Source organism: Dermacentor silvarum, chromosome 8, assembly GCF_013339745.2.
Source record: "Dermacentor silvarum isolate Dsil-2018 chromosome 8, BIME_Dsil_1.4, whole genome shotgun sequence".
NCBI lineage: Eukaryota > Metazoa > Arthropoda > Arachnida > Ixodida > Ixodidae > Dermacentor > Dermacentor silvarum.
This window is the reverse complement of record NC_051161.1, coordinates 10,910,134-10,930,312: the sequence shown is the minus strand read 5'-3', so window position 1 is coordinate 10,930,312 and position 20,179 is coordinate 10,910,134. Positions and strand designations below refer to the sequence as shown.

The following is a 20,179-nucleotide window of genomic DNA, read 5'->3' as shown; positions in this document are numbered from 1 at the left end:
AGGACTAAACCACCTTGTCATCTTGTTCACCTTGTCGTCCAACCACGTGACAATATGGACGTGCTGTTTAATACCAAATGCATGTCCTTCCTTGGAGCAAGTAATTGTCCATTGCAAGACATTCGAGATGGCACGACCAACAGTCAAAACGCTTTTCATGGTATTTCCTGATGGCTTCCATGACATTTATCACACCACACATCTTCCACTCAATCACAATAAAACTGATAGACCTAACTGCTAATGTGCCAAGAAGCCACCAAAACAGCATTTTGGAGCAGTAAAATATACTTCCAGAGCAAGCTTATGAAAAATGACCCCCCCCCCCCCCCTTCTTCGCAGTCCTCACTATGGACTACGACGAAGCGGTGGTGTATTCAGATATGCTCACCAGAGCACATAAAAAATTTACTTTACCGCATTTATTCGATTATAAGGCGGTCACGATTATAAGGCGAGGGTGCCAGTTAGAGGACCCAAGAAAAAAAATATACATATTGCCTTATAGTGTAGCTTTACGACATCGCGGCATGCGCTACCATAAAGCCTCATTATAAGGCAAAAGTTGCGCTGCTATGATATGGCGGGGAGTGACTTCGAGGCTAGAAATTGTGGGGGAAAAAAAGCCTCGCCTTATATTCAAATAAATACGGTAGTTTGTTTCAAACAGTTTGAAAATTTATAATACCGAAACTTGAGCCTAAGCGAATATCGATAATATAATATAGTCGAACCCGTTTATAACAGACTGGACAGTTCCGCAAAAAGTGGTCGCTATAGCATTAGTTCGTTATAGCATATGGACTCTCCCTCAAAAATGCTCAAGAATTAACCATACTGAAGCTGACATCTGCAGTTGCAATTCAGCAGCCGCTTGATCCGAAAACGCGACTTTCAGGGTGATTTTTGTTCGCATTACGTTCCCGCACCTAGCTGCAAACCTTCGTTAGAAACTTCATCCATCTAAAGAACGAAATGCGGTGTCATTTAGCTCTTTCGTAACGTGGCCCGGTTCCGTCCACCTGTCATTTCAAAACCACAAGCGCAGCCGCCATTTTTTTATTCGAAAGCTTGTGATATCTTTTACTACCAGTGAGACATAACTATATTGTGCAATCTAGAGCAAAGCGTTCTAGTTGCTCAGAACTGTAAACTTCTGAAACTACTGCAGCTTGCCGCCATTCAGCGAATTTCATGGACATCATGGTCTCGGCATTACGACTGCGTCAGCCACACAAGAACCATAAAACTATGTTACCTATGACGCTTTCAGCGAAAAAAATTTTTTTTAACAATGCGATGTTCGAAAGGTAAAACGTCACCGCAAACCGTTATCAGCAATAGGCAATGCATAATCGAAGGACCGTCAAACCGTGATCTCCTGATAATGGCGTAGTAACCGCTGACCCATGCCGGCCCTTTGGAACATGTTGCATGGCGGAAGCCCATGATGCAGCCGTTGTTCCCGTGGTGGAAAGACATAGATGGTCATTCCAAATCGTGGAAACAACCGTAATGCACATCGTGCGGCACGTAAAAACGAGAGTGCAGCATGTAAAAACTAGAGTGACACCATCATGGAATCCGATATCGCACTGGCGCACGACCCATGCCATGCTGTTATGCGGCACACCTCCACCCTGGAGGCGAGCCTTGTCTGTCGTACTCACTTCATCCCATCCTAGGTTTGTTCCCATCCTAATGCGTGACCTTCTGCGCAGCTTCCGCAATCTACGCGAAGCGGTCACTGGCTCATCTTGAAAGCCGTTATCACCATCGCGGTTGGACTGGAGCGGGGCGTGCGGTGCCGTGTGGTTGCGGCAAAAAGTAGTTTCATTTTGGCTCAGTGCGTGCGCCTTCAGAACCGCAAGATCGCCGTGCATGATCGCGTTGACAGCGGCCGTGGTTGCGGCAAACAATCGCTTCGTTTTTACTCAGTGCAAAGTTGTCGAGGATGAAGAGCACCGTCTACATCGCGATGTGCGGCGACCTGGCAACATTGGCGAAAAATAATCGGTATATGCGTGCGGTATTGAAAAGCATGTCTCAGCTGAAGACGCGCACCGCGGCCGCACTGTGAGGGAAGTCGCGAGACCTTCGCCTAGCGCTAATCAGTCACAAGATGACGAGAATTGCAGCTTCCACATTGCATTTGTGCAAAATAGAAAGAGAATTTGCTGATTCATACAGTAAATAAGAGCGTGTTGATGTAGTAAGCATTTGTTTATTGTTTTCTTGATACCCTCGATAATTTGACATTCGGTGAATTCACACATTTTTTCGGCCCCGTGAAATACGAATTAACTCTAACTGCCACTACCGAGATAAATGGTGAAACCACACACGCACACCCCCTGCTACTCCCAAGTATACTTGTGTTGCTTTTTAAACTCACTTCCTGCCACTCCCGAGACAACTCGTGCAAAAAAAAAAAAAAAAAAATAGCGTCATGTCCCACCATCTATGGAGAGGTCACCTAAACACACATAACTTGTAAATTAAATTTTAGACAACAGATAGAGCGCACGTGTTTACACCCGTGTCGCTTCGTCTCAGCAGAGCGCAGCAGCCATGGCAAGTCAGCATGCCACGTGCGTACGCTCTTTGACGGACGAAGAAATTCATGAACTGCTGATGAATTCTGACGAAACATCTTTACATGTCTTGTGGAGTATCATGGTGCACTACTAGCATGAAATTTCCACTGAACCAAATGAAAAAAATACCCGGCAGGGGGTGAGGAGCAGTCAGAAAAAAACCCGGCAGTGAAAGGGTTAACGAGGTTTTACTGTAACATCTTTTGCATCAGATTTCATAATCACAGACAGAAAGTGGCAAGTTGTGCTGTTACGCGAGAACCTGTTCTATTGCCATCTTGCGATCGCAATGACGATGATGCTGGTTAGGCTAGCTCTGACGGTGGGTTGTTGAGAATGCCGCAAACACAGTTTTCGTTTCGTATCCGATTGCACAGTGCAGGCAATTTTCATATTGCTTTTCTTTGAAATAAAAAAAAGAAAGAAAAAGCTGCGCATTGGGATCAGGTGAGTACAGTAATCATTCATTGTGAGCTACTATTTTCTCTTGAAAACGTTCCCAGGGCAGCCCGAAAATAAGTATTTTCGGGGGAAGGTGACGTGTGCTCTACGCATTCACTGTGTCCTAGTGCTGCCAAGGATGACACACTGCAGCCACTGGGGTAAATGGGGACACAACTGGGGTTAGGCACATTTGCGCACTCCAGTCAAGCTTGAATTATTTGACAAGGGCCAATTTCAAGATCAAAACTGCAAAAGTTCTGGCCCATAGAGATGTATGAAACCTTCTGTAGGAATCGAGTCAACCGAAAAATATAATTAGCTGGAATAAAGTGTACTATATGTGCCTAGAACAAATATTACGACTTAAAGGGGTTGAGACATCAATCTGTGGCTTGCGCATTCTTTGTTTCAAACATTTCTTATTGCTCCAGGAAGCATGATACACGCTCAAAGATTCATATGTTCTTGGTAAGTAACTTCATATTGCATTATTTATTTGAACGATTTTCGGTTTTGGTTTCTGTGCGCCAAGTTGGACAGTGACGTCACTGTCTAGGAAGCTTGGTCCCGTGGGCCCACAAAGCTGTGATGCAAGTCTGCTCTCGTCTGCATCGTCAGCTCTCGTAGAAACGCTCTGTACCAGCGCTGGCAAACAAAACTACGCCGACCGTTGTCATAGCTAGCTGCGGCAGCTCCGATGCGGCTCACTACACTATAGACTCGAGGCTCTCTAGGCTTGCCCGGTGCTGTGGGTCACCGCTCATTGTATGTTACAAACTTTTGTTACGCTTCCGACACAATAACGTCGGTGTTAATCGCGCTAGCGATGGGTCGCGATTTTGAGAGCGAGCTAATTAAAATATATTTTAAACATTTTCTGTGTCCAACACTTCATGTTGAGTGTCCTTGCGTACAGAGGAAGCCTACAGCAGGCTTTCTATAGCCTCAAAATTTGCTGTCTTAACCCCTTTAATGAAGCTATTTTCATGTGAGTTGAGATTTCATTATTAGCCTGGAGAAGTTTTGAATCGTGCCTTCTTGCACACGACGTCTGCTGGGGCATTATTCATCAATGGGACTGTTCGTGTGTGGTTCTGATCATCTCGAACAAGCGAACGCAGCAGGGACAGCTCACCTGGTGGCAGTGGGATGCTGAACTGGGGCACGGGTGGGGGCACCATGGCCACAGCTGTGGGGGGCACTGGCGCTGGTGGGAAAGCTACTGCCATCATGGCTTCTGCTGATGCTGCCTGCTGCTGTTGCTGTACCAAGTCAAGCATCATGGGCGCAAGAGGCTCACCCATGCCACGCTGCCGTTCCTGTCCGGCATATTTCTCTGCAGGACAACCACAAAGAAATGCTACATCAGTCACCCATCATGATGCAAAGAGTGCAAAACAAGAAGGTGCTTAGGGCTGCAGACAATTTCGCTAGTTGGTGTAGTACAGTAGAACCCCGCTGTTACATTCCCAGGTGCTGCGTTTTCCCGGCTGTTACATCGTTTTTGGCCGGTCCCGGCACAGCTCCCATAGAACCCAATGCATTGGTAACCCTGCTGTTACGTCGCAACTGTGGGACCGTTCCAGCATGGTACGTTGCGAAATGCCACCCCGCACCGGTCCGAGCGGCCATTTTGACTTTTCACGTCGCTTGGCTTGGTTGCTTGACGATGGCATTGACCACCCAAAGTGCCGGGGGCGACACTTACGACGTATGTTCCGTTTCCGCCAGCATAAGTATGGCCCTTGAGATCCGTATTTGCTATCTAAAGATGGTATCTATGACGCGTTGCGGCCCTAAAATTGGTTTTGGCTCATAGATGTTCCGTACAAAGTCCAAGGGCGATAACGCCGTCGCCGCGCGCCGTATGTGAGAGTGAAAGCGTGTGAGGGGAGCCGATGACCGCATCTAAATCTCGCGCACGAAAGAAAGAAAAGCAGGGAGGAAGCGTGTCTTTTTCTGTTGCGCTCGAGGCACCGGTGAGGGGGGGGTAGGGTAGGGGGTAGGGATAGCGGGCAGCGTTGTACTGTACTCTGGCATCAACTGCGTACTGCGCGGCGGCGCGCGGGGCGTATCTTGAAAGCAATCTACGTTGGGGGCAGAGTTTATGCAGTGTAGGTGCATCGGCGGCTCGCAGCTTTGTGCAGGCTGTGTGTTCTCGACGCTCAGTTCGCGTATAAGTGATAGACAACAGCACGAAGGTCACTTCGCTCGCTTCTGCAGCGGCACTTAAATTCCTCACCCCAGCGTTTGACAGCGCGTGTCCGCGCTCATCGAGTGTGATGTATTCATGTTTACCTGTGGGCGCTGACACCATGTTTGTTAATATAGTTAATAAGCAAATGTTTACAAGTTTATAAGGACGATAAAACTACTATTCTTACTTTGTATAGCTGTCTACTAATTTGCTATCGCAATCGATACTTCGGCTGTTGGGCGAAACTATGACTTTTTTTCATAGTTACAGTTAAAATAATATTGTGTGCAGTTCAACACTACTCCCATTTCTCAATTTTTCCTGTTTCCCGGCTCTTGTTTTTTTGTTTTTTTACAGTCCCATGAAAAACGTATCAACGGGGTTCTACTGTATAAGTAACATGGATGTAACCAATTATCGGATATAACAAAGAAAATACTAAATTTGGTTGACCATGCTTTATTTCAATGGAGTGCTCTACTGCTAAAACAAAATTGAATATAAAGTATCCAACTCGGTGTCGGTTACAACAACAACAAAAAAAATTTGTTTGCAGGTGCCTCAAAATACAGTAAAACCTTGTTATTTCACACCTAAAATTTCAACTAAAAGAAAATGGTAGAGCAACATGAAAATCTCCCGATACAGCTTTCCGTTGATCAGTACGTGCTACATAAAAGTTTTTCCGAGCGTGAAAGAAGCACGCGAATACACTCAAAGTGCCTCGACCGGCCAGTCGCGCGGCAATTTTGCATGCATCCGCTGGCTTCTTTCATGCTTGGAAAAACACTATGTTACAATAGTGTTTAATTAATATAATAATGAATTATAATATTTGAGAAGTTAGTAAAGACTAATTACGTAATTAGGCAGAATGCAAGAAATAATGTGTATCTCCAAGCAACAGCAAGCACCATTACCTTGGTTCTGTGCAGCTACGTGGCATTTGCATTTTTAAATCTTGGTGCATGATAGTGGGACACCCTGCACATGCATTGTTCTGTTTCATGCTGCCCTGCTAGTAAATAAGAATTCCAAGAAAATGTCACCTTTTAGGTTGTCAGAGAGAGAATCCTTGTCGATCACACCCCCTTCTTCCAAAGCCAGCAAATTCACATCTGCAGGTAGCTTGTCGAGTGGAATGTAGCTCACACCCAGGTCCACCTCCCAGAAGTCTTTCAGTTCTTTGCCCTTCACACCTTTGCCCGGTGCCCACGCCATCTGCACAAAAAAGTGCCAGCTCTCCACTTAGTTATTCCTTATTTACTTGTACTTGTTTGACAGACATTGACACTATACAGAATTAGAATAATTTAACATTTCAAAATCATACTTAGTAGGGATGGGCGAATAGTGAATTTGAGGTTCGAAGCAAATAGTGATTTGGTTGAATAATTTCGAATCGAATAGTTCGAATAGTATATATCACATATTACAGTAAAACATCATTAATTCGAATTTCACGGGCAAAAAAAAATGTCCGAATTAACCGAATGCCGAATTATCAGGGTATCCAGAGAACAATAAGCAAATGCTTATACGACAGCACAATTTTATTAGTGTAATGGATGAGCAAATCCTTTTGTCATTTTGCACAAAAGCAGTGCGGAAGCTGCAATTCTCGTCATCTCGTGACTGATTGGCTCTCGCAGTGGCGCTCGAAGCCTCGCGACTTCCTTCACAGCACGGCCGCGGCGTGCGCCATCATTTGCAACACACTTTGCACTATCGCGCGCACATCCCGATTATTTTTTCGCCAGTAAGCTGACCGCCAACAGATCGCTTGTCCATCGCGATGTAGCCGGTGCTCTTCATCCTCGACAGCTTTGCACCGAGTCAAACCAAAACAACTGTTTGTCACAACCGCGGCCGCTATCGACGCGATTATGAACGGCGACATTGCGGTGCTGAAGGCACGCGGCCGACACACGTACAAAGTCAGAACGAAACTACCGTTCGCTGCAACAACTGCAGTCGAAATCGCGATCACTATCTATGCGATCATGGATGGCCACTACGCAGCTTTTTAGGCACGCGGCCGACGTGCGTATTGAGTGGAAACGAAACTACTTTTTGCCGCAATCGCTGCGGAAGAAACCGCGGCAGCTATCAACGCGATCATGGATGGTGACTATAAAATCCCGCGGCCAACACGTTGTTATACGCGGCGGTAAATGCAACAAAGGCACAAATAGACACGAAGCGTTCCGTCGTTGCTGTCGTTCACGTACGATTTCCGTGGACTATGGGGAGGCGGACTCGGCCACTTCGTTTTGCTTGTACGCTAGTGCCGTTTCTGCTCTTTTGCGTCGCATATTTCCGGCTCTTTAATGCAAAAACGTATAGCCTTCGAGATTTATGGTTGATGTATGGCAGCCACGATGTGAAGCATAGCCTCCAACATGTGTACCGGCCGTCCGTGGCTTCTGGCTGTCTATTCAGGAGCGCTAAATAATTTGAAGATATCGAATACCTGAATTTGAATCGAAACGAATAACAAATATAGAATTATTCGATCGAATCTTCGACAATACCGAATATTCGCCCATCCCTCCTTAATACTTAGTTCTCCACTGGATTAATAAGAAAGCAGCTGGGATTCTATTCAAATAAGTTTTTCCTCTAGGTACAAGCACTACAAAATTTGACAAAGATCGTTTTTAGCAAATGACTCCCCTAATGTTTGGTTTTAGGCAGTACATTAAACTGTTTTTGAAGTGTGAGGCGTGATTTTGTGCTGATGCACACTGGCAATGTAGAGCATATGGCAGCACTGTGGCAACGTCCAAGGCAAACCACCCTATACGAAAGCTGGCTTAACGTTTTTGATAGTATCACTTATTTGTTTATTTAGGGTACATGACAGAGTGCCCAAAGGAGCATTTAGTAACATCGGCACAAAACAAGAAAGGAAACGTAGGTAAGCAGACAACTTGACCAAAGCACAAGAATCTCATCAATATACAGTAAAACCTTGTCCATTCGGCTCCAGATAATTGTACGTAGCCCCATGGCAGCAAACCTTCATTAATTCGGTGCAAAACGGCACGCGCGCCGGTTAATTCTGACTGAATACGAGCCAGGGACGATGCCGATCCATAATCATGTCGATAGCGACCGCGGTTTCGTCAGTGACGGTTGCAGCAAACGGTAGTTCCGTTTCAACTCAATACACGCGTCGGTCGCGTGCCTTCTTAACTGTGCAGTCGCCATCCATGACTGCGTTGATAGCGACCGCAGTTACGTCCACAGCGGATGCGGCAAACGGTAGTTTCGTTTTGAGTAGATGCAAAGCTGTCGAGGATGAAGAGGCACCAGCTATATCGCGATGAAACAGTCACAGATGAGTCAGTCACGAGATGACGAGAAGTGCAGCTTTCAAACTGCTATTGCGCAAATTCGAAACAAGATTTGCTCATTCATTCAGCAAATGAAAGAGTGTTGACATAGTAAGCATTTGTATATTGTTTTTCTGATACCCTCGATAATTCAACATTCAGATAATTCGAGCATTTTTTTTTTTACTCCATTGAAATCCGAATAAAGGTTTTACTCTATATCTATAGCACAAGCCTATATGCGTGGAGCACAAGAATGCAACGACCTAAGCCCGCTAATCACTAGAGTGGACTCGTATTTTTTTATTCCCTGCAATAGCGGTAGTTGTGAATGCCTTGCGCCGCTCAACACAACTGAGAGCCACGTCGATGATACTGCCACTTCGTATGCAATATGCAATGCAATACAGATACAAATGTAACATTATACAAAATCGAAATATTTGTTCAAATGATCACAGAACTGGTTACGGCCAGAGATGAAGACAATGGCAGCTGGTACATTGTTCCAAAGTTTCTGGAAAGCAGTTATGTAACGTCGAGACGTGTAGTAGGCACAAAACAGCAATAAAGCGACGGGGCAACAATGAAGTAGCACTGGAATTGTGGTCGCAGTTACATAACATAAAAAACACGTGGATCTGTTTTGAATCCATTCTATCACGTAAACAATGTACTCTTGGTGAGTAGACAAGGCTGTTGAAGAGAATTCTAGCTGCAGACAAACAGAAGCTAATATTGGCCGACTTATGGGTGTTAGAATGACGAAAGTTACAACACAAATAGCCTAGACTTGCAACAATTCAAAAAAATAACGAAGTGTTTTAAATGGTTTAGCAGAGACAGCAGTAATGTGGTACTTCCAGGAGAGGGTTGAGGTTAGACTGACACATAAGCAGGTGTATGACAAAGCAAGAGGTAATACTGCACTATTTATATAATGAAACAAAATATAAATGCAGTCTTCCTGCAACTGAAGAAAACAACACATTGCATATCAAAATTCAGCTAAGTCCACAAGATCACAAAACTGCACTACTACATTGTCCAATTCGAACTGACTTTAAAAAACAATTTCCTTCACTCAGTGGAAAATTATGTTGGACAAAAGGAAGATAAAATTACACAGGCCTGAATTCTGAGCTGAAACCACAGTGCCATGTCGCCAATTTCAAAATATTTTGACACATTTTGATTGTTTTAGTGCAGAAGTTATTCAAGTTTGCTTCGTCAAGTCAAGAACACCAGACCCAAGCAGATGCCGTCAAAATCCATGACATTACGGAGAGATGGTGTGGAAACTTCAGGCCAGCAGCGCCGCTAACATTTCCTGGCTTACCAAGCATTTTCTTGGGGTATGAGTAGGCCATTATGCTATTACACAAGTCTAATTTTCTAATACAGTCGAATTCCGTAAATTTTAACCTGACGGGAGCAACAAAATTAGTCGAATTATCCAGCGGATCTAATAAACAAGATGTGGAAAAAGCGCCAGAACACAATATTGATTAATTTGGCAGTACAGTATAGACCACTTATAACGCAACCGCTTATAGTGCAGAACCGGATATAGTGCGGTCTTTTCAGACTCCCGTTAATTTTCTCATAGCACTCCATGTATACACGTATCACTTATAGTGCAGTTGCGGGAAACGAAATATCGGTTACAGTGCGGCTGCCTGGGACTACGGAAGTCAGCGGAGACGGCGAACGCTCCCCAAAAATGGGCGCCCCAAGGAGTGCTCGAGGAAGCAAGAGAGACGAAGTGGAGGAGAAGGGCACGTGGTGCGAACGAACAGCCAGTGAGGCTGAAACCAGAATCTTGAGTGCGAGTCGTGAAATATCACAGCGCGCATAGCGAGCGAGGGCCACGAAACTGCCAAAGCTGGCCAACGCTGCTTCAAGATAACGGCAGTAAACGAAACTTCAGGGAGCAGGCGGCGCCGGCACAGTACGGCAAAGGGTGCACGCGGAGACCGTGGAATGTGAGGGAGGAGGGCGGCATGGAAGCGGATTTGGCCTCGGCAACTCCGCCGCTTCGGTGGCTCCCCTCGCCCTCCCTCGTAGCTCCCTCACTTTCGACTATCACCGTGCGCACCTGCCGTCGTGCAGGCGCCGCCACTCTAGCTGGCCCGGCACCAGGTCCCTGAAGTTTCGTTTTCTGCTGTTATGGGGAAGCGGGCGTTTGCCGGCGTGGGCAGTTTCGTTGGCCGGCCTGGGACAGCGCCACTGCTTCCTTGTGCGCCGTAGCCGCAGCGTGCAAGGCCAACACGGACTAGAAAGTAGAGGATGCATAAAGGAGAAAGAAGGGTTCACTTCCATTTTCTATGCATGGCTACGGTAGCGTGGTTGAGACGTCGTACACTCATGTTCCGGCGCAACGCAGAATCGGCGACCTTGCCATTTGAGAGAGGGTGAAATTTCCGCCGCGTTTTCTTTCTTTCTTTTTTGTTTTGTTCGCACGTGACATTGAGGGGTCTTTCCTCAGCTTTTACTCTATGGCGGTGCCGGAGCAATGCCGGTCGGAGGCGCCGCCGCGTCATTTGCTTCGAATTAACGAGATTCAACTGTAAATTGAATGCAAACGTTCTAGCCGCATTCCTCGACTGTTGAATACGCGTGGCGGCTCGGTGCACATGTTTTGCATATGTGCGGGCCTCGAAACTTTTTGCTTTGGTTATAGTGCGGATATTCGCGACTCCGGGGACTTACGTTATAAGCAGTCTACAGTGTATTTGCCCGATTCTAACACGCCCCCGAACCAAATTCCGGCCCACTTTCTGCATGCAAAGTAAAAAAATAACATAGAAGTGACATGAAAGCCCCTAAACAAATAGACAACTGACTTTTTAGCATTAAAATGGGTAAGGGTCTAACATGCATTACCCGCTGTGTTGACTATGGCTATGGCGTGGTGCTGCTAAGCACGAGGTCACGGGATCAAATCCCCGCCGCCGCAACCAGATTTCGATGGGGGCAAAATGCAATAACGCCTGTGTACTGTGCTTTGAGTGAACGTTAAAAAACCCCAAGTGGTCAAAGTTAATCCGGAGTCCCCAACTATGGCGTCCTTCATAATCGTATTATGGTTTTGGCATGTAAAACCCCGGAATTGAAAGAAACAATGCATTGCACAATGGTGGTTGGTTTTTTTAAAGTCAGCTTTGCCATACGCTTTTTAATGTCACCTTCATCACAGTACACTTGTGTTATACATTAAAGCATACAAAGGCCGCTAAGGCAGTTTTGGTTTCGTATCTGATTGCACCATGGAGGGAATTTTTGGCCCAATTTTCTCGGAAAAAAGTGTGCATGTTAAATCTGGTAAATACCGTTATCAGAGCTATGGTTATTGCTTGAACATCTTTTTAGGGCAGGCCGAAAATTTCCGTTTTCGACGGGAGATGAGATGTGCTCGATGCATTCACTGTCCTCTAAGCATCGCCGAGTAAGACGCGGCCACCAAAGGGGCCGCTATTATTGGGGTCCCGATAGAGGTCAGGCTTGTGCTTTCTGATTTGTTAAGGGGGGACGCGGGGATCAGATCGCAAAAATCGCAAGAAAAATCTATTTTTGGAAACCACGCGTTTCGGTATCTGCAACGCCTAATCTACGCTGTATCAAAATGGTTTGGCTGAAAACGCACTAAAAGTGCCCGAAAAAAATTAATATGTCAGTGCGCAGGGCGAGAAAACAGCTTTAAATCGCGCAAGATCACCGCAATTCACGGAGCCATATCTTGTATTTCCCACCACCGAGCGCCGCCATCTTGGTATCGTTAGAAAGCTCAAAGTTTCGCCGTTCCGCTTCTCAATTCGTCGGACGTCGCCATCTTGTAACAAACGCACACACACAAAAGAAGCGCGGGTCTGCTGGAGGTAGTCACATAGACCCTCCGATGAAAGCGGGCCTCCGATTGGCTGCTGTGCTGAAAGGCGTCTCCGCACTGGTTACTGCTGCGGCAGCGGGCAAGATGGCGACCGCAGTTGTCTGCTTCGCAAACTACGCCGGCGTCTTCACTTGACACGCAGAATTCGGATTTCTGGGAGCTCCCAGATAAGTGATGGATTGTGGCTCATTCGAGAAGAAATTTTGGACGAAGCACGACTTCGGAATACGGAAGCCTCCTACGGCGAGAAACATACGGCGACTAGTGGAAGAAGCGGAGGAGCACCCAACTGAACGTGCCGCGCTACCTTGCACCGAGTGACTCCAGCAGCGAAACCGACAATCGCCCTGTGCCATCGGCACCGATAACGCAGGCGACAGAAGACGCGTCAACGGAGGCTCCCGCGCCTCGGCGTACAGCCACGCCAATCAGCCGAGATCGTATCGACGCGGGTTGAAGGTCACCATCGCCGGCAAAGACGGCGCACTCAGTTTCTGATGCATCGTGCGTCACGGACACGCCGCCTCCAAGCAAGCCCCAACTGCCGACGATTTACAGTGTGATAGCCGAAGATTCACCGGACAAATAGCTGCCCGAACGGCGCACCATTCAGCTGCGCCTTGAGCCACGTTTCGTGTCAGCGGTGACGGCAGAAGCACGAGCATGCAACGTTGGCGACTACCTTCGCGCGGTGTCCACAACTGAACGGAAGTTCAATTTGATGGACTAACCAGGCTATGAAATCTTCAAAGCCCACCAAACGAAGAGGCAAAGGTGCAAGAAGATGCCTGACAGCAATGATGCCAAAAATTACCGGCTTGATGCGTTCTAATAAACCTGCACTGCTTGCAAAACTTTGCAGCTTGTTTTCTTAATTGTGTTTTTTTTTGTTGGTCACCTTGTTTGTGGAAAGCATAGCACGACAATGCCTGGACCGATTTTGATCCAGTTTGTTTTGCTGTGATCCATAAACTGTGCTGCACATCAAGACAGTCTTGAAATGTTCATTAATCTTTCCACTATTTAATTATTACAGAATAATTACATAGCTCTATGCAGTGAAACACAAGTCACATGCATGTCATGTTGCGTAAAAAATTATGAGAGCACGAAAAAAAAAATCTAACACTGTCTTGATATAGCTTAGACATTTGGGCAAACATACAAAGTACAGTATAGACCACTTATAACGTAACCGTTTAGAGTGCAGGACCGGATATAGTACGGTCTTTTCAGACTCCCATTAATTTTCCCATAGCACTCCATGTATACGCATACTGCTTACAGTGCAACCATGTGAGACGAAATACCGGTTATAATGCGGCTTCCGCGGAAAAATCTCGCCGACAAGGGCGGCAGCGAACACGCTTCTCAACAAGGTGCGTGCTCTCAGCCGACGTGTACATTATTCAATGCAATCAAACTCTCGTTAATTCGTACTTATTTGGCCGCACATCGGTTAATTCGGACTATTTTCGGAGCTTGAGGAGCGCCGCAAAAGAGCAAGAATGGCGCTAGAGTCCAACCGAAACGAAGCGGCGGAGTCCGCATCACCACGGCCATCAGTTGATAATGTACGTGAATGACAGCAACGCCGGTACGCTTTGAGCCTATTTGCGTCTTTAAAGCCTGTATTCTTGCGTTTACCGCTGCGCATAACACTGCGTTGGCCGCGGACTTTCGTAACTGCGTAGTCGTCATCCACGATCGCGTCGATAGCAGCCGCGGTTTTCTCCGCAGCCGTTGCAGCGAACTGTAGTTTCGTTTTTACTCGGTACGCGCATCGGCCGCGTGCCAAAAAAAAAAAAAAAAAAAAAACCTGTGTAGTTGCCATCGATGATCGCATAGATAGCGACCGCGGTTTCGACTGCAGTTGCAGCGAACGGTAGTTAATTCCTCCAGACTTGGTGCATGTGTCGGGTGCGTGCCTTCAGCACCGCAACGTCGCCATTCATAATCGAGTCGATACCGGTCACGGTTTTTTCCGCAGCGGTTGCGGCAAACTGTTGTTTCGTTTTGACTCGGTGCAAAGCTGTCGAACTTAAAGAGCACCAGCTACATCGCGATAGTACAAAGCGTGTCTACATGCTTGGTCTACATGTTTTGCATACGTGCAGGGCTTGAAATTCGTTGTTTTGGTTATAGTTCAGTACCGCTTATAGTAAAGATATTCGCGACTCCGGCGACTTACGTTATAAGCGATCTACAGTGTATTCCCAGTTCCATACCATGTTTCGTTACTGTGCCAGGCTTTCCACGAGCAAGGAACGTGTAAACTTTTGTAAGTTCTTATAAAACAAAAACTAATGAGGATATCTTAATGAAATTTTAGATTTGCCTCTGTATTGCTATGTACAGTGTGTGTGCCAAATTTCAGCCCTTTCTGCCAAGAAACAAGAAAGTTAGTTTTCATCCCCCCCTCCTCCCTTAAGTTGGAATTATCTGGTGAAGGTCAATTTTAGGATCGAAAATTATGAATGTTAGGGTCTATAGAAATGCATAGGCGCCAGCCGGATCGAATTTATCGAAAAGTCTAATTGGAGTCGGAGTAACAGGAGTAGGCTGTACAGCCTAACTTAATTTAGTTTTATTAATAAAAAAATTTTATAATGCTCAAAGTCCATTTTTCTAAGTTCAATCGTAAGTATCACCCACATTCACACAAGAGCAAACAGACACACACCTTGATGAGGCTTCCCTGCAACTTCAGATTTTTCAGTTTTTGCAACGCCCGAAAAGCATCTTGCCTGCGGTCCATACACACATAGGCACAACCACGAGGAGGAATCATCTGAAAAAAAAAAAAAAAAGAGAGGAAACCAACAAAGTGAGAGAGAGAAGTCATCATCACACCAAGATGCAAGGCGACGTCCAAGTGTTCTCATACTAGTTTAAAATGCTCTATCATTTACATTTTAAAACTTCATCATACAATGCATTCTACCAGTACTAACGCATTGGGCTTGAACATTCAGAATTAAGAATCCTGAGAAGAAAGAACTGTGCAACTAGTGATGAAATAGTAAGTGCAATGTTAAGAGAAAGAAGATGATACGGGTGCGTGTACAGTCGCCGACTGATTTTCCGGACTTCGCAGGGACCGAAAAATAGTCTGGAAAATCGAACAGTCCGAAAAACTCGTTCACCCTAAATAAGATAATTTATTAGGCTTAGAGTGGCGTAAAAAAAAAAATCTTTAATGATGCCCTGCCTCATGCTACGCTTGGAGGCGATCAGATTTGCTTGGATTTGCGGAAGACTGACGTTTTTGCATACAGTCAATAAGAGCGTCACCGCAATGGCAATCTCTGTTAGCGGAGGTCATTATGGAGATCTAAGAAACGAGCCCCATTACTTCGCATGTAGTCTCCGCAATCAGCTCCGGCAGCGCACCGTTCGCTCCGGCTGTCCCATTCAGCACGTAGCCCAACGGAGAAATCTTGCCAACTCCCTAACGGTTCAGTGAGAGCGCGCTGCCGGAGCTGATTGCGGAGGCCACGTTTTGTACCATTTGGCTCTCGCGAAGGCACAGGAGGTGGCGCCGATCACACAAATGCGATAAATGCGAAGGTGCATACGTCTCCGACGCGCATACACCACGTGGTGTGCAAAGTAGCAACTGAACTTTAAAAAAATAAATTGTAATAAAAGCCGGATTTCACAAAGGGATTATGACGATAGTGCTGACCGAAAAAAGAAAGAAGAAAAGAAAAAGTGTCGTCCCCTAGAGCATTCTGTGAGCTAAGGAAGAGCGGACATGGCCCCCGAGACAGGGGGATGGGGGGCGCACGTACGTTTCCTAATCTTGGAGGCTATAGAGCGGGCCACTGGAAGCCAAGCTTGGGCAAGCCGGCGAATAATCCAACATGGCAGCCTCCAAGAATGGGCAGCATGGCTCAGAACGAGCGACTTAGTCTGGAAAATCTAACTTTGGGGCCGAAATTTGTCCGAAAAAATCGGTCGCGAATATGCATTAGTTCTATGGGAAACCCTGATGGTGCAAGTCCGAAATATCCAACAAGTCCGAATTTTTGGAATCCATGAAGTCCACCGGTGACTGTAGTGCTACAATTTTTTCACAGTTTGAATACTGAGCATTGCATAAATAGGAGTGCCAGGCACACATGAATCTTCAAACTAAACTGATGGCTCATTTTTGCTCAAGTTTCACACAAAGCAATCATTTTTCAGTGGGTTCAGTTAAGGGGGGACCTGGGTCTTGGACTAAAAATTTTGTAGAATCTTTATTCTTTGACGTATAGTGCTGAAAACTTGTACATGTATGTAATGTTATGTGCTTATTACGAATATAAGGTCAATTTTCGTTTATCTCTTTTGGTTCAAGTTTCATGCATTTCCTTTAATTATCTTCCGGAAAGATTTGCCAATTATGAGTTTTTTCGATATCACTAAATAGGTTATCAGTGGCTTCTGTATGATTCAAGGAGTGTAACAAAACCAACCTTATTGGTTTGCCGCACCTAGAACACGCGTTACTAGGTATTGAATTAGTCACCAGAAAAACTTTTTCGAGTTTCAAGCTTTAAAGTCTCTCAGCTCTTGTTCTAGGTAAGGCAGAGCAATAAGCGCCTGTGTGTTCGTAAGTCTCCTTTGTCCTCGTCCTTACTAAGCGCTGAAATACTGCCTTAGAGCAATAAGATTCATTTTGTTGCACTCCTTGAATCATACAGAAACCATTAATACCCTGTTTAGTGATATCTCAGGAACACATAATTGGCAAATCTTTCCGGAAGATAGTTAAAGGAAGCTTGCATAAAATTCGAAACCAAAGGACATATACGAAAACGGACCTTATATTGGAAATAAACAGATAACATTACATATATGTACAAGTTTTCAGCACTATAGGTCAAAGAATAAAGATTCTACAAAATTTTTAGTCCAAGACCCAGGTCCCCCCTTAACTATCCCGTTTGCAAGCATAAATTGCCAGTTTTATTCACAATGAAGTCTAAGTGCACGTTTTTTGCAGCAACGGCACTAAAAAAATTACTATTTTGGTGGTGCCATTTGTCACCCCTATTGTAGAATGCACATTCCATCATAGCGGTGACAGATGACGCCACTGTTTAGTTACACCAAAATCGTCATTTTTTTAGTGGTATCACCTAGTTAGTAGTTAAAGAAAAATTCCTGTCTTTGGATACAGCAGTTGAAGTACTACAGACACAAAAAAAACCATAGTGAAAATTGGGCCATCTCGCTACATCTCTCCATAAATCTCCTGGAAGTTCGCCATAAAGTTCCTGGAATTCTGCCAAACTCTCACTTAAAGAGGTTTTGACAAGGGCCACATAATGCAGGTAGCAATTGATACTCTCTTTTAAAAACATTTTTCAGAACACTTATCTTTCGAAAAGTCAAGAGAAGTTAAGTAATCAGGGCACTGACATCATACTCACATCTATCCTGACTATGGCGCCAAATTCACCAAAGGTGTCGTGCAAGTCCATTTCCGATACAGACTTTGGAACATGTCCAAGCCATAGCGTAGCACTGCAAACTGTGCAAAAACAAGCAAATCAATATTTAGCATATTTAACACGTGAGCACGCAGACAGATCCAGGGTAGCGTCCACAAAGGAAGGGGGGAAGCCCTGGGGGCCACCCTTCTGGATTCGCCAGTGCGTGGGCAAAATACAGTCGAACCCCCTGATAACAATAAAGTAAATGTTTGTTAATACGAATTCCTCAGGGATGCTACGAAAATTTGAATTATAGAAAATTTCAACGAATGAAAGTCAGATAAAAAATCACTCTTTTAAGGAGCATATATAGTCCAACGCAGCGTAAGCGCGTGTGCGTGCACATACTACTTCACGTTAGCAGGAACGTCTATAGTAAAACCTCGTTAATTCTAATTTCACGGGACCAAAAAAAAAAAAAAAAAATGTCCGAGTTAACCAAATGTTGAACTATCAAGGGTATCAAGAAAACAAACAAATGCTTACGTACGTAAACAGGTTTTTATTTACTGAACGAATCGGCAAATCCTGTTTTTATATTGCGCAAAAACAGTGCGGACGCTGCAATGCGCATCATCTCATGACTAATTAACGCTTGCAGCGGCGAAGGCCTCGCGACTTCATTCACAACGCGGCCGCGGCGCCCATCTGAGACGCTTTTCACTACCGCACGCACATCCCAATTATGTATTGCTTTGGCAGTGTTGCCAGGTCGCCACCCATCGCGATGTAGTAGACTGTGCTCTTCATCCTTGAAAGCTTTGCACTCAGTAAAAACGGAACTACTGTTTGCCGCAACTGCTGCGGACGAAACCGCGACCGCTGTCGACGCGATCATGGACAGCGACCTTGCGGTTCTGAAGGCGCGCGCACAATGCACGAAGTAAGTCAGAACGAAACTACTGTTAGCGCGACCGCTATCGACGCAATCGTGGATTCAGTTATGAAGGCACGTGGCCGACGTGCGCACAGAGTCAAAGTGGAACTACTGCCGCAACCGCTGGGGACGGTACCGCGGCCGCTATCGACATGATCATGGATGGCGACCGCAGTCATGAAGGAACGCGGCCAACGCGGTGCTATGGGCGGCGGTAAACACAAGAATAAAGGCTAAAGGAACAAATAGGCACGAAGCGTTCCGGTGTCCCGGTCATTCACGTACGATTTTAGCTGATGACTGTGGTGCTCCTCGCTCGCCGAGCTCCGAAAGTTGTCCGAATTAACCGATGTGCGGCCAAGTACATCCGAATCAATGAGAATTTGATTGCACTGAATAATGCTTACGGCAGCCGGGAACAGAGGACGAGTTCGTATTGTCAGATTTTCCGAATTAACGTGGTTTTACTGTAGTTCGACGTAGTGGCACAGCCAACGTAACTGGACACAGCGAATGCGGTTCGACGTGTTCGAGGCGCGTTTTACGATGCTTACGGCGCGTGGGTGGGCGTCGCTTGCGGCCACTCACGCTACGCCTCTTGCACTGCGCCAACCAAAATGCTGTCCCCTCTACACTTCCGACGCGTGCGCCGTCGGCTACTCCCTTCGGAGCATGCGCAGAACGATCCCTAACCCGCGCGCCGCTTGGAACTGCTCTCTGCGACCATCGGCAAAGCAGCGTTGGCGTGTCACGGGCGCACGCGCACGCCGCCGCTCGAAAGAGCAAAGCTGCGTGGCCCGCGCAGCGACACCAGCGTGGCCAATGTGCTCCCCTGCGCACTAGCACTTTCCCAATTCACAATGGCACGGAGTTCGAATTATAGGTGGCAGTGCGAATTTTAGTGTGAATTAGTGGGATGCGTTACACATTGCTTTCAATACATTGTTGGACGGACCGGGGCGGCTACTTCGAGTTATCAGAAATTTCAAATTAACGAGTTGTGAATTAACGAGCTTTTACTGTATTCAAGTCCCAAGAAAATCCCATTGTTATCACCAATAATTGTTATACCGGGTTGCAAAAAAAAAAAATAAATAAAGCAGAGGGGGACAAACATTTTATTTAGACAAAAAGAAGCAGAGTAGAACCCACTTATAGCATAACCGGTTTTAACAATACTCAAATGTAACAATGATCAGCTGCCCCACCCTGAACTTTTTGTGCTATGGTAGAATAAACTACTTACTATAATGTTCCCATGCTGCATTATTGGCTATAAAAGATAAATCTGGCTACTGGGTGCTTCCCTGAGCTGCTTCACTATCCTCACCTTTGTGCCGCACCATCCCAC

At 45.8% G+C, this 20,179-nt stretch overlaps 1 protein-coding gene across 4 annotated transcripts in view; it reads right to left on the bottom strand.

The window, feature by feature from the left end:
- LOC119460625 (SR-related and CTD-associated factor 8-like) overlaps positions 1-20,179 on the bottom strand; it is a 72,419-nt gene that overhangs the window by 18,287 nt on the left and 33,953 nt on the right. For all 4 annotated transcript variants that reach the window (XM_049673081.1, XM_049673085.1, XM_049673083.1 and 1 more), the window contains 4 exons: positions 17,889-17,989; positions 15,149-15,256; positions 6,288-6,459; positions 4,177-4,377 (listed from right to left, as the gene is read on the bottom strand). In XM_049673081.1, the coding sequence (XP_049529038.1) occupies positions 4,177-4,377; positions 6,288-6,459; positions 15,149-15,256; positions 17,889-17,989 (582 nt within the window). The remainder of the gene's footprint in view (positions 1-4,176; positions 4,378-6,287; positions 6,460-15,148; positions 15,257-17,888; positions 17,990-20,179) is intronic.